General features: G+C 40.2%; 1 protein-coding gene across 1 annotated transcript; it reads right to left on the bottom strand.

Moving 5' to 3' along the window:
- Positions 1–583: 583 nt before the first annotated feature.
- Positions 584–13,383, bottom strand: gchfr (GTP cyclohydrolase I feedback regulator). Its single transcript, XM_057858540.1, has 3 exons — positions 13,243–13,383; positions 8,644–8,738; positions 584–1,169 (listed from the first exon to the last, which is right to left on the bottom strand). Exons 1-3 carry the CDS (start codon positions 13,276–13,278, stop codon positions 1,031–1,033), a joined length of 270 nt encoding a protein of 89 aa, XP_057714523.1. The 5' UTR covers positions 13,279–13,383; the 3' UTR covers positions 584–1,030.
- Between the last annotated feature and the right edge of the window lie 492 nt (positions 13,384–13,875).

Raw genomic sequence — 13,875 nt, 5'->3', positions numbered from 1 at the left:
ATTTTAAAGGTCTGCTAGGAACATTTGGCAGAGTCCCACATCTAGAGGGAGCGATATTGGACCCCCTTATACTGGCGGGATCGGTCCCTGTGTGACCGGTGTCAGTTTGGTCCGCATTGCCAGAAGTAAGTTGGATTTGTTTCCAGTAAGGGTTGAATGAGGTCTTTCTCCAAGTGGATAAGTTTCTTTAGGTCGTCTTGTTCCATTCCTTCCATAATCCATGGTCACGAGCTGTAAATTGTGACCAAGAGAATGAGATCATGGAAACAAACATTTGAAATGAGCATCTTCAACAGGGAGTCTGGGCTCTCCCTTGGAGATAGGATGAGAAACTCGGGTCATTCGGGAGGGGTTCGTTCCCCCACACTGAGAGGAATCAGTTGAAGTGGCTTGGGATCTTATAAGGATGCATACTGGAAGCCTTGCTAGTGAGGTGGGGGGATTATGTCACCCAGCTGGCCTTGGAACACCTTGAAGTCTCCCTGGAGGAGTTACACAAAGTTGCTGGGGAGAGGGAAGGCCGGGCTTCCCTGCCGAAGCTCCTGTCCTCGACCTTGGATGAATCGAAAGAAAATGGAATAGTATCGTTGCTCATGGAACAAATACAAAATCAACACACACATTTAAGTTTTTAATCATCAACATTTGAGATTTCTGGGGGGAAATGACAGTTATTGTCTATGCAAATTCATCAGTCACAGTGTTTAATTGGATGCTTGCATTCAAAGATTCACAGACATTCAATCTAACTGACACTCCCAAAATGTAAAACTTTAAATTGGTAAATGAAACAAAGAAATCATATGTACAATCATATTTAGTTTCTCTGAATAGGTTAGCCTTTGAAAGTCAGCTTGGCTTCAGCTCACTCTTGACCCTAAATGAAGACAATTGCTACAGTAGATGGCTGGATAAATCATTTGGCAACACTGAATATTGCACATTAAAAAAAAAAAAAAAAAAAAAAAACGAATATCCCACAGTATAAAGTAAACGTCTTAGTATGCTTCCATGTCCACCTGTCTTCTTCTCACTCTATCTCCTTTATCTCTTTGTGAAGGCACCACACAAGCGTCTGTCCCACCCCTGTCATCGTCAGCAGGCGGTAACCTATCTTCTCCAACTTGTCCAACACCAGTCGAGGAGGCTCGTCCACACGGTACTCTGAACTAAATGAGATAAACAGAGTTATCTTGAGTACTTTCTGCAGATGTGGGTTCTCACTAAACTCTGTTTGGAGGGTCAAATCTTGTTAATTGTTCCGCAGTTTGTTCACTTCCCTCCACACCTTCATCCATTTCCCAGCAGCGTTTGGATCTTATTGCCAATGACAACACCTCCTCAGTCTGTTTCCCATCATATTGACCAACCCTTTTCAAAACGTGCGAAGCAGCACTCTTTCCCTTCTTACTGCATAGGAGGTCTAATACTTCCATGTTTTCTGATGACAGCAAGGACATGTTTATTGCCACATTGAAGTTAACACCATGTTGTACATATGGAAATTTGAAAAAGGCAGAACACCTGCAACCAGCAATGAAACAGAGCAAATGCACTCCCATTGAAAAGCAAAATTGAAGATGAGATCTTGTTCATGTCTCATTTAAATCTCTGAGAAATGAATCAGCAATAATCAAGACCAGAGTGGTTTTCTCAATTTTTTCAAATTTGTCTCATGAGAAGTAAGTCTCATAGTGAGCATTACATGAGAAGGTCTTGAGAATAGTTCTACTGGCAAGATTTTTCAATATATTCTCACAGTTGTCTCCTTTCAAGATCTCACCAAGAGACAACTATGAGTACTTGTGTCGATCTGAAATGCGTCTCAATTTTATCTCCTTACTTAGTCACAATCTCATTAATGTCTCAGTAAAAGATACGGATGAGCAAAGTATTTTATTTCTTCAACTTGCCTCAAAGCTGCCTCTTTTACTGATCTCGCGGAGCAACCTTACATTGTGCCAGTCACAAATTTTTCTCAATTTGATATGCTTCCAGTCTGCAATTGCTCATTTTTGGTTTTCAAGATTCTTTCATTGTAAAAAAGAGTTGTGTCTGCTGACATGTCCAATCACATCTAAATTCATCTCATGCCAAAATCCGAGAAAATATTATAATTGGTCAAATAATTAAATAACATCTGGTTCATCTTGTTCAATGTAAAAATTTGAGATGTGACTGAAAATTTGGCGTCGAAAACTATCGGCTGCTACAAATGCATTATCGGTCTTTGATTTCGAAGACCGAAAGTTTACCACAAAATAGTGTGAAGAACCTTAGTCCTCTTGTTTGATGACATAATCAAAACAGGCAAAACTAGTGGCTCACAGGCAACATGTCTGCGATTTGGAAGTTTTTGGAAGCTCTTTCTGAAGTTGCTTTCCATTGATGTGCCGCGTCACATTGAGCACAGTGCATCTGAGCCCGTGTGTGGCTCACTGGTAGAGAAGTCGTTCCCCAACTCAGAGGTTGTGAGTTCAACTCTCTGTCCTGATAAATTCATCCAAGTATCCTTGAGCAAGACACTGAACCCCACGTTGTTGCGTCACCAGCAGGTAGATGAGGATATTGTGTCAAAGCGCTTTGAGTACCTGAAAGGTGCTGTACAAGTGTACCGTATTTTCCGCACTATAAGGCGCACCTAAAAGCCTTAAATTTTCTCAAAAGCTGACAGTGCACCTTATAATCCGGTGCGTCTTAGGTGAATCAATATTGAGCCACAAGTTTTTTTTTGTTGTTTTTTGTTTTTGTTTTTTGTGACCGATTTATACAAATTTGCAAACATAACGGGCTTACAAAATTGCACCATTTATAATAAGAAAACCACAACACTCCATCATAATATACAAAATCTTATTTGCTTGCCATGTTTGTATTCATATATTTCAAAAAATTTTGTTCACAACGGCCTGTGGCCTATACTACGAAGCCGGTTTTCTGGCTTAGCAGGGTAACTTCGAGAGTAACTTTATCACGTGCGACGTAAGTTCGCAGCTGTGCGAGACTACGAAAGGTGGATATGTTGGAACCGAGAAGTGTTGCCATGGCAACACATGCCACACGCCAAACCTGGTCGTGTCAGAGTTAGATCTTGCTTAACATCAGGATTCCAATTAACCACGGTCTATTTAAACAGCACTCCTCCGCGGACGTGTCTTCCTGACAATGACAGCGTACTTGGACGACCCATACGACATTGGCGCGCGGATTGTGAGGGGCTCTCTCCGGAGGGCACGGGTATTTCGGGACCTCCAGAATCCGCTGGCGTACCCGGAAGATGTTCTCCATGAAAGATATAGATTTTCAGCTGAGGGAAATCTTTACCTGTGCCAACTGATCTAGGCAGACGTCACTAATGTAACCCGCCGAGTCAGGCCCTCACAACCGCGCAGATTGTGTGTGCCTGTCCGTGCGCTCTTTCGCCAGGGACAATATATGTATTCCATCGATGATGCTGAATATCTGCGTAAGAACACTGTATGCCGTGCGATTCGGAGTGGGGTATGGAAACGCTTCAAATTGATGCATTTATAATAATCATAGAAATATGTAGACTATTTAAACATTGAGAAAACTTGCGTTTTTTTCTGCCAACTCGAGGAGATTAAATTAAATGTCAAATCCACTGATAGGACAGACGCACAAATATAAAAGATATACATGTTTATTGAATATGCATCTTACAGTCTTGTTTAACTGTGAAAAAATGTTACAAAAGACGGGCTTTTATTTACACAACAACGCATGGCATCCCCGCATTTCCTTCTTCTCCTGAGTCCTCACAAATATAACATAATTTTTTTTTGTCGGGCTCGGGCCTGCAAATCAAGTTTATTGATCGGACTCGGGTCGAGTCGGGCTGGATTTTTTAGGCCCAAACTAAAAAAAAAAAACATACGTATTCGTACAGTCAAGGGGACTAAACATACAATCATCCTGTTTCGTGTGGTGATGCGTGACAATTATTTCTTACTGTTAATGTACCAAATCTTATTTTATTGTCCTGACAGCAGGCTTTATTTCTTTTCATGGACATATGTAAACTGGCATATTGACGCATTCACAAATCACACGATCTGTAAATTCGCTGTCAACAGACCCGTTGCGCTCTACTCGCCGAAGCGGTGTTGGATTTCGCGGTGAGGGTGGATTTTAATTCCTCATAATTCCGCATGATCATCGCGCATTCCTCCTCCGTGAAGTAAGGTGCCCGTGCCATCGTCACAAGTAGTGTTTGACTCTGGTCACCGCCCCCTTTTATGTGAACGCGCAGTAACTCTGACTGGGTTGACACAGGTTCGACTAATCAACCTCATAATCAGCGTCGTAGTACCGATTGACCACAAACTAGACAACCAGGTTTTGTCAACTCCGGTTACCCGATGGTAAACTGGATTACTTCTGGGGAGGTTGAACTCGGTTCGTAGTATAGGCCACTGGTTTGATTCCTTTTTTCAGGACACCTTGAACTTCATGTCCAGACTGTTTTCTTCACTGACCAATTATAACATTTTGGGACCAAAAAGACAAAATTTCCCCCCAAATTTGAATAGTTTTATTTGATAATTCAACATAAGCAGCAGGAGTAGTCATAGGCGTTTTTGGCCTTTATACATGCCCTGTCAAATACAGGGCATACATTGCAAAACGGTGGAAAAATTATAACCCATCCAACACAAAAAGGGTGACTGTGGAAAAGAAAGTTCCCCTACACTATGTGATATAAGTGTTGCACTACATGTTTTACCTTGCTGTTGTGTTTTGTTCACATTCCCTTTAGCGCAGCACAGTCTAATGGATGCATAAAATAACCCCTGCCTCTACTGTAGCGTTTATTCTATGCGCCTTATAATGCGGTGCGCCTTATATATGGAAAAAGTTCTAAAATATGCCATGCGCTGAAGGTGCGCCTTATAATCCGGTGCGCCTTATAGTGCGAAAAATACGGTAACTCCATTTTTAATTAAGAGAATTTCTCTTCTCAAATATTGCTCAAATCTGGTTTTCTCAAATCAATCTCCTTTGTCTCAATGATGTCTTTGCTCATTTTGACTCATCACTTGCTCCTAAGGGTACCCTTAGGAGCGCAAACTCAGAAACAAATAAGGAAAGAATGAGATAAATTTGAGATGATCAAATTCGTTTCACGAGATAAGATTAAGCAACAGATGAGTAGCAAATTTTTGCTATGGGCTTTGTCTCCACGCTGGATGATGTATCCCCCCGATATACACTCACCGGCCACTTTATTAGGTACACCTGTCCAACTGCTCGTTAACACTTAATTTCTAATCAGCCAATCACATGGCGGCAACTCAGTGCATTTAGGCATGTAGGCATGGTTTAAGACTCCTCTCCTCTCCTGCAGTTCAAACCGAGCATCAGTATGGGGAAGAAAGGTGATTTGAGTGACTTGAACGTGGCATGGTTGTTGGTGCCTGAAGGGCTGATCTGAGTATTTCAGAAACTGCTGATCTACTGGGATTTTCCCCCACAACCATCTCTAGGGTTTACAGAGAATGGTCCGGGAAAAAAAAAAAAATATCCAGTGAGCGGCAGTTTTGTGGGCAGAAATGCCTTGTTGATGCCAGAGGTCAGAGGAGAATGGCCAGACTGGTTCAAGCTCATAGAAAGGCAACAGTGACTCAAATAACCACGCGTTACAACCAAGGTAGGCAGAAGAGCATCTCTGAACGCACAGTACGTCGAACTTTGAGGCAGATGGGCTACAGCAGCAGAAGACCACTCCTTTCAGCTATGAAAAGGAAACTGAGGCTACAATTTGCACAAGCTCATCGAAATTGGACAATAGAAGATTGGGAAAACGTTGTCCGGTCTGATGAGTCTCGATTTCTGCTTCGACATTCGGATGGTAGGGTCAGAATTTGGCGTCAACAACATGAAAGCATGGATCCATACTGCCTTGTATCAACGGTTCAGGCTGCTGCTGGTGGTGTAATAGTGTGGGGAACATTTTCTTGGCACTCTTTGGGCCCCTTGGTACCAATTGAGCATCGTTGGAACGCCACAGCCTACCTGAGTATTGTTGCTGACCATGTCCATCTCTTTATGATCACAATGTACCCAACTTCTGATGGCTACTTTCAGCAGGATAATGCGCCATGTGTCATAAAGCTGGAATCATCTCAGACTGGTTTCTTGAACATGACAATGAGTTCACTGTACTCAAATGGCCTCCACAGTCACCAGATCTCAATCCAATAGAGCATCTTTGGGATGTGGTGGAACGGGAGATACGCATCATGGATGTGCAGCTGACAAATCTGCACCAACTGTGTGATGCCATCATGTCAATATGGACTAAACTCTCTGAGGAATGCTTCCAGCACCTTGTTGAATCTATGCCACGAAGAATTGAGGCAGTTCTAAAGGCAAAAGGGGTTCCAACCCGTTACTAGCATGGTGTACCTAATAAAGTGGCCGGTGAGTGTAAATGTTGCACTACGTTTTACCTTGCTGTTGTGCTTTGTTGACATTCCCTTTAGCGCAGCACAGTCTAATGGATGCATAAAATAACCCCAGCCTCTACTGTAGCGTTTATTCTATGCGCCTTGTAATGCGGTGCGCCTTATATATGGAAACAGTTCTAAAATATGTCATGCGCTGAAGGTGCGCCTTATAATCCGGTGCGCCTTATAAAATACGTTAACTCCATTTTTAATTAAGAGAATTTCTCTTCTCAAATATTGCTCAAATCTGGTTTTCTCAAATCAATCTCCTTTGTCTCAATGGTGTCTTTGCTCATTTTGACTCATCACTTGCTCCTAAGGGTACCCTGAGGAGCACAAACTCGGAAACAAATAAGGAAAAAATGAGATAAATTTGAGATGATCAAATTCGTCTCACGAGATGAGATTAAGCAACAGATGAGTAGCAAATTTTTACTATTGGCTTTGTCTCCACGTTGGATGATGTATCCCTCCGATATATATTTAGACCAGCTGAGGATATTTTATAAGACTACACTTTTTAGTGTCAAGCGAAGTCCCAGTGAAAGGGTTTCTCCTGATTGAAATACGCCTCACTCCACATACAGCGCGGAACCCCGCAATAGCAGGAGTGTCAAGTGAGTGAATATTTTTTGTGTGTGTAAAAGTGAAATAGTTAAGCTTTGTGTCATTGAAGAACGATCGTAGTCTGCGTGTCCACAAACTTCCCACTGACACACCCACTCCAGCGACAGCCAATCAGAGCAAGTGTTGAAATTGAAATTATGAGTATTTAAATTAGATCCAATAAGAATTGGCCTTTTGAAAATAGGCAGAAAAAATGAACAACTAGCTTGAAATATCTTGAAAAATGACATTCTGCGCAATTTCAATGCAAATTGTGACGCAAACCTGGTAAAATGGAATCCGAAGTTATGAAAACTAATGCATTAAAAAACAAAAAAAAAAAAAACTTCTCTAATGCTACTTTAAAGTCCACCTACAGGGGCGGACTTGGGTGGGGTGGCGTTGCCTGGGAGTGATTGAAAGACCGGCCCATTTCAGGGACGGTGTTGGAAGCCATCCAAACAGCAACACAAGTACCTGTATATGTACCTTGATGAAAAAACCTGCATTTTGATTTGGACAAAAATCATATAGTAAACAATAACCCAAGCCCTTAATCAGCCTACGGTAAAATAATTACAACAGTGTAGTGATTTTAATGCAAACAGGTCGTTGATACAATAAACTATAACATGAATAAACCATTAGAGAACTGTAATGTACACATGAAAGACTTTTAATTCAAATTTTCCAAATATTGGTACAGTAAAAAATACATAATTTTGAGTGTGTGAGTATTCAGAAAACTCCACTACTAAAATTCACCAACCTTGCCCAGAAGTTATTCAAAATTGTGGATTTACAGTACCACAACAATGAGAACTGTAACCTGATCAAAGTATACATGTAGGACTTTTTATCATTTTTCTTTAAATATTGGTTCAGAAAAAATGCATAGTTTTGAGTATGGGAGTAGTCAGAGAGGTCTACTACTAATCTACCTTGGCTAGAATTTATTCAGATTTGTGGGATTACAGTGCCACAAAAAAAAAAAAAAAAAAAAAGAACTATAACCTGCCATCTACTAAAACGACGCTTTGCTAAGGGGAATCATTAAATGTTGTACTGACCTGACAGCTCACAAAAAAGACATGTTGATGGTAGTGTTTTAAAATCAATCCTTATTAAAAGATGACAATGGTTGTGTTACATATTTTAGAGTGTTGAGTGTTAACTTTTGCACATGGAAGTCAACTGCCTTGTCGCGCTGTCGGAATACATTTACCGTAATGCTTGGATTACGCGGGTGCACTAATTTTATAGTCCGCTCATTTGACCACAGGAACACTAAAGTTCGCTGGCTTGCCCGCAGTGACCAATTCCTACTTATTTTTCACCGAATACTTATTTTTCCGATGTACCTGTAATACATGTAGGCTCGCAGTTCGAGTATGTGTAGTGACACTAAACCCTACTTACAGTATTTTAGGAGTTAAGACCCTACTTATTTCTCCCGACACTGGCCCACTAGGCCACCGGCCCACCGGGGAAATCGCCGCTATCCCCATATGCTAGTTCGCCCTTATCCACCTGCAACCAATGGCAAAGCACTCATTTCAGTACTCACAAATGATTTCCGAGCACGGTTGTTTTTCTTGCTCCCAGGTAATTCATGACAGCTGGATCAGAATACTCATCTCCTACATTGGTTGGGCCGTTTTCCTGAAAGATACAGCAATGAAGTACTATTACTTGATTTTACTTGCCAGGTAGTTGTTTAACTAGAATTGAGCGGATAATCATCAGGTGTGCATACGAATGCCCACATACAGTAAGTGAACCACCTACATCAGACATGTCCAAAGTCCAGCCCGGGGGCCAAATGCGGCCTGTGGTCAAATTTCATCCGGCCCTCAGCTACTGTCCTAAAATCAGTAACGTCTGGCCCACACACAGAGTTCAATGTGAGGCGATATTACCAAACAAGACACGTTGACATGTACGACAAGATTACAGGGAAGATACGTTGTGAGAAATTGAAGCAACTTGAAGCTAGATTATTTCACAGCAGTATTTCGCAAGAACCCGAGAGTCGAAAGACAACACCACAAAGGCTAGTTCTGAGATTGTTGAAATTATTAATTAAATAATTAAAAATATTAATAAAGCAAAGGTGATGCACAGAATGGCTTGCTAAAATTTGCTTAAATATATTGTTCTTAGGGCTGTCAAATGATTAAAATTTTTAATCGAGTTAATCACAGCTTAAAAATTAATCGTAATTAATCGCAATCCAAACCATCTTTATAATATGCCATATTTTTCTGTAAATTATTGTTGGAATGAAAAGATAAGACACATGACGGATATATACATTCAACATACTGTACATAAGTACTGTATTTGTTTATTTTAACAATAGATCAACAAGATGGGATTAACATTATTAACATTCTGTTAAAGTGACCCATGGATAGAAAGACTTGTAGTTCTTAAAAAAATAAATGTTAGAACAAGTCAAAGAAATTTTATATTAAAACCCCTCTTAATGTTTTCGTTTTAATAAAGTTTGTAAAATTTTCAATCAAAAAAATAAACTAGTAGCCATTGTTGATGTCAATAATAATTATGGTGCTGAAGCCTGAAACCCATAAAATCAGTCGCACCCAAGTGTCAGCAGAGGGCGGAAAAACACCAAAAAACACAAGTAGTGGAAATGACACTTTGCTGTCATTTTAATCTGTTTGAGCGGGGCATGTGCGTTAAATGCGTCAAATATTTTTAACGTGATTAATTTTTAAAAAATTAATTAACACCTGTTAACGCGATGATTTTGACAGCTCTAAGTGATCTACGTAAAAAGCGTCAGCCAAGGTCGGCCCCCCAGATTTTTTTGACACCAAATCTGGCCCCCTTTGCAAAAAGTTTGGACACCCCTGACCTACATATATCCTTCTGATTGTCACCGTGACTTTACATAGTTGGTGAATTAATGACCTGAGTGAGTGTTCAGAAAATAAAGGTGTATAAAAAGTGAGCCTGACTGGTTCCCCACCAGTGCCGGAGTGGCTAATCGGGACTACGGGGACACTTCCCGGTAGGCCAACCTAACTTTTCTGATTCTGAAGATTTTTCAGCTAATTATAACCACAAACTTTAAAAAAAAAAAAAAAAAAAAAAAAAAAATTTTTTTTAAATACTACGATGAAAAGTTTCAGTTTTGTACACACTTGCCACATGTGTAATTCAAAACAGCTGTAAAAGGTTCCTGAGCCTTGAAAAAGTCAGTCTCATATGTAAGATCAAATTAAAGATAGTACCCCAAAAAAATAAAATGGTAACTCCAAAAAGTACCCATGCTTGAGCACTTGATCTCAGAACTGTCAGGGGAGAAGCTAACCACTCTTCTGCCGTGCCTCCCTTTTTACAAGTTATTCGGGGAAAATCCATGTTTTAATTCATCTTTACAAGTGCAAAGTAAAACTCTTTTCCTGTTTCTAATGAGGCTTAAATTTGATGTAAGGTATGCACATTGGTCAACTCCTGTGCTGATAGGTGTATTTAAAAATTAAAATACAGTGGTATGAAAAATTATCTAAACCTTTTGGAATTTCTCACATTTCTGCATAAAATCACCTTTAAATGTGATCTGAAGTTTGTCAGAATCACACATATGAAAAAACTGTGTCTGCTTTAACTAAAACCACCCAAACATTTATAGGTGTTCATATTCTAATGGGGATAGTATGCAAACAATGACAGAAGGGGGAAGAATAACTAAGTGATCCATCCCATTTAATATTTTGTGCCCCTCATCCCTCTTTGGCAGCAATAACTTCAACCAGACGCTTCCTGTAGTTGCAGATCAGTCTGGCACATCGATTAGGACTAATCTTGGCCCATTCTTCTCTACAAAACTGCTGTAGTTCAGTCAGATTCTTGGGATGTCTGGTAGGAATCGCTGTCTTTAGGTCATGCCACAGCATCTTAATGGAGTTCAAGTCTGGACTTGGCCACTCCAGAATGTGCATTATGTTCTTCTGAAACCATTCTGAATTTGATTCACATCCATGTTTTGGATCATTGTCTTGTTGCAGCATCCATCTTCTTTTTAGCTTCAACTGTCTGACAGACAGCCTCAGGTTTTCCGTCAAAACATCTGGATAAACTTTTGAATTCATTCTTCCATTAATGACTGCAAGTTACCCAGGACCTGAGGTAGCAAAACAGCCCCAAATCATGATGTTCCCTCCACCATGCTTCACGGTGGGGATGAGGTTTTGATGTTGGTGAGCTGTTCCATTTTTCCTCCACACATGACGTTGTGTGTTACTCAACTTTGGTTTCATGAGTCCTCAAAATATTTTGCCAAAACGTCTGCGTCATGTCCAAGTGCCTTTTTGCGAACATTAAATGAGCAACAATGTTTTTTTTTCAGACAGCAGTGGCTACCTCCGTGGAGTCCCCCCATTAACATCATTCTTGGCCATAGTTTTACATATAGTTGATGTGTGCACAGAGATATTGGACTGTGCCAGTGAATTCTGTAAGTCTTTAGCAGACACGCTAGGGTTCTTTTTACCTCTCTGAGTATTCTGCGCTGAACTCTTGCCGTCATCTTCCATGGATGGCCACTCCTTGGGAGAGAAGCAACAGTGCCAAACTCTCTCTATTTGTGGACAACTTCTCTGACTTTCGATTGATGAACATCCAGACTTTTAGAGATGGTTTTGTATCCTTTCCCAGCTTTATACAAATCAACAATCCTTGATCGCAAGTGTTCAGACAGCTCTTTTGACCGAGCCTTGATGCGCATCAGACAATGCTCTCATCAATACAATTCTTACCAGGTGTGTGTTTTCTCGTGGGCAGGGCAGCTTTAAACCACTCATCAGTGATTGGGCACACACCTGGCTTAAATTGTTCGGTAAAAATTGGTTTCATTTGCTCTTCAAGTCTGCTTAGGCAGAGGGTTCACTTACTTACTGTATTTCCCTCCCCTTCTCTCATTGTTTGCATGCTATCTTCATTAAAATATGAAAACCTATAAATGTTTGGATGGTTTTAGTTAAAGCAGGCTGTTTTTTCATCTGTGTGATTTTGACAAAGATCAGATCACATTTGATGGTGATTTTATGCAGAAATGTGAGAAATTCCAAAAGGTTCAGATACGTTTTCATACCACTGTAAATCATTTTTGCATTTAAAAAAATGGAACAAAGTTTACTATTGACAGCATATGATCAATCGCGATTAAAATTTTGAATCGTTTGACAGCACGATTACTATTACAATATTTCAATACAGTAGGTCATGATATAAAGTCGGCCGGTCTGTGGCATGAAACTCCTGGGCTGAAAATGAGTCCCACTCCGGCCCTGTTTCCGACTCTTGGGTTCAGATGGAAAAAAGTGTGTGTGGCTCCCAGTGATGTCTTTTCTTTGGAAAGCAGGTCGAAATGGCTATTTAACTGTTAAAATTTGCTGACGCCTGCCCTAAATGTACAGTATATTCAATGTTATTGAAACAGCCTGAAATGTATATTGAAGCAGTTTGGTGAAAATGCAGTTCACAAAGGAATTGAACCTCTCCAAGGTCCTGTTGAAACATTAGTAGAGCCTTTTTTTTGTTTTGTTTTTTTGCCCTTAATTTTTTCTTAAAATGAAAAAATCCAGAGCTTTTCTTTTGCAACAATGAGAGACACATCTTATTGCTGTATGGTTTACTTTACACTTGAAATTGGGAAAGCCTCGTTGTTTACTTCCTGCTACATCTGAATTTACAAATATGGGCATGAGTTGTTATCTTCACTGAGCAAGTGCAGTGTGAAAGGACTTTTGTGTCAGTTATTCTTCATGAACTACTACACCAATGCCAGATGAAAATGATCATTTGTAATGCATACTCATTTCATTTTAGTTTCCTACTTATGTCAGTGATGTCTAGCCTTACCTCACCACAATGCAGCCCCGTTTATGAATCATCTAGTAGTTGATTAAAATATTACCAATGGCACATCACATAACCAAAATAATAAATAGTATTTATCTATAGAATCTATGAAAAAAAAAAACATTTTGAGAGGACTATTTGCCCTTCACATTGTTTTCCCCCCCATTCATTTGTTGAATGCAAAAGAAAAGAAAGAGAAAAAAAATGACTTTCAGCTCCGCCCTCACTAAATAAGCACAACACGAGACACGACAGCCATTCACTGTTTACGCACCAGTCTGATCTGCGTGCTGATCAGTATGTAAGGCATTTCTCCGTTGTGGCTTCGCACCCTTATTCCCTCGAGCAAACACCGAGGAGGTTTCCCAGACGCGACACTTTCCCTCTTGCAAGTCGCGCTTCTGCTGACAGCTATTTGCAGAATGCGGAAACACCCACCGCCGTGGACCAATCACAGCACGCCTCTTGCGGTCCGTGTTAATAATGCCACTTGGGATTCAAACATTTGAACAAACATGCATTTATCTCATCTCTATGTTTAGATCTATTTACACCTACTTTATGCGGTAAAATGACATTAGAAAATAAACATCGTTTTACAATAGTAAATAAATAATTAAACAGTAAAAGGTATTTTATTTATTTTTATTATTATTTCTTTTTAAATAGGGTGCCATTTGTGTCCCCAAAATGAATTAACCTGTATTTTAACTTGGGCAAATACTCATTCAACTTATTATTATCTTTTATTCTTATTTTGCGTGTGTGTGTATCATCAATTTACACAGTGGTGTTGCCAGGATGCCAGGTGTGGGTGGGCATTAGTCTTACCTGGGGAGGCCAAAACAAACATTATTTGTGGCGCCACCAGGGGGTGGCCAGGGGTGGCCACGGCCACCCCTATAAA

Source organism: Corythoichthys intestinalis, chromosome 15, assembly GCF_030265065.1.
Source record: "Corythoichthys intestinalis isolate RoL2023-P3 chromosome 15, ASM3026506v1, whole genome shotgun sequence".
Lineage (NCBI taxonomy): Eukaryota > Metazoa > Chordata > Actinopteri > Syngnathiformes > Syngnathidae > Corythoichthys > Corythoichthys intestinalis.
This window is presented reverse-complemented; position numbering and strand designations above follow the sequence as displayed.

What these genes read in the sequence shown, in the direction of transcription:
- gchfr (XM_057858540.1), bottom strand. Translation starts at nt 13,278, where the DNA reads ATGCCTTACATACTGATCAGCACGCAGATCAGACTG. An exon ending in TCAGCACGCAGATCAGACTG is followed by an intron (nt 8,739 to 13,242) that starts GTGCGTAAACAG and finishes TGTATCTTTCAG; the next exon opens with GAAAACGGCCCAACCAATGT. An exon ending in ACCGTGCTCGGAAATCATTT is followed by an intron (nt 1,170 to 8,643) that starts GTGAGTACTGAA and finishes TATCTCATTTAG; the next exon opens with TTCAGAGTACCGTGTGGACG.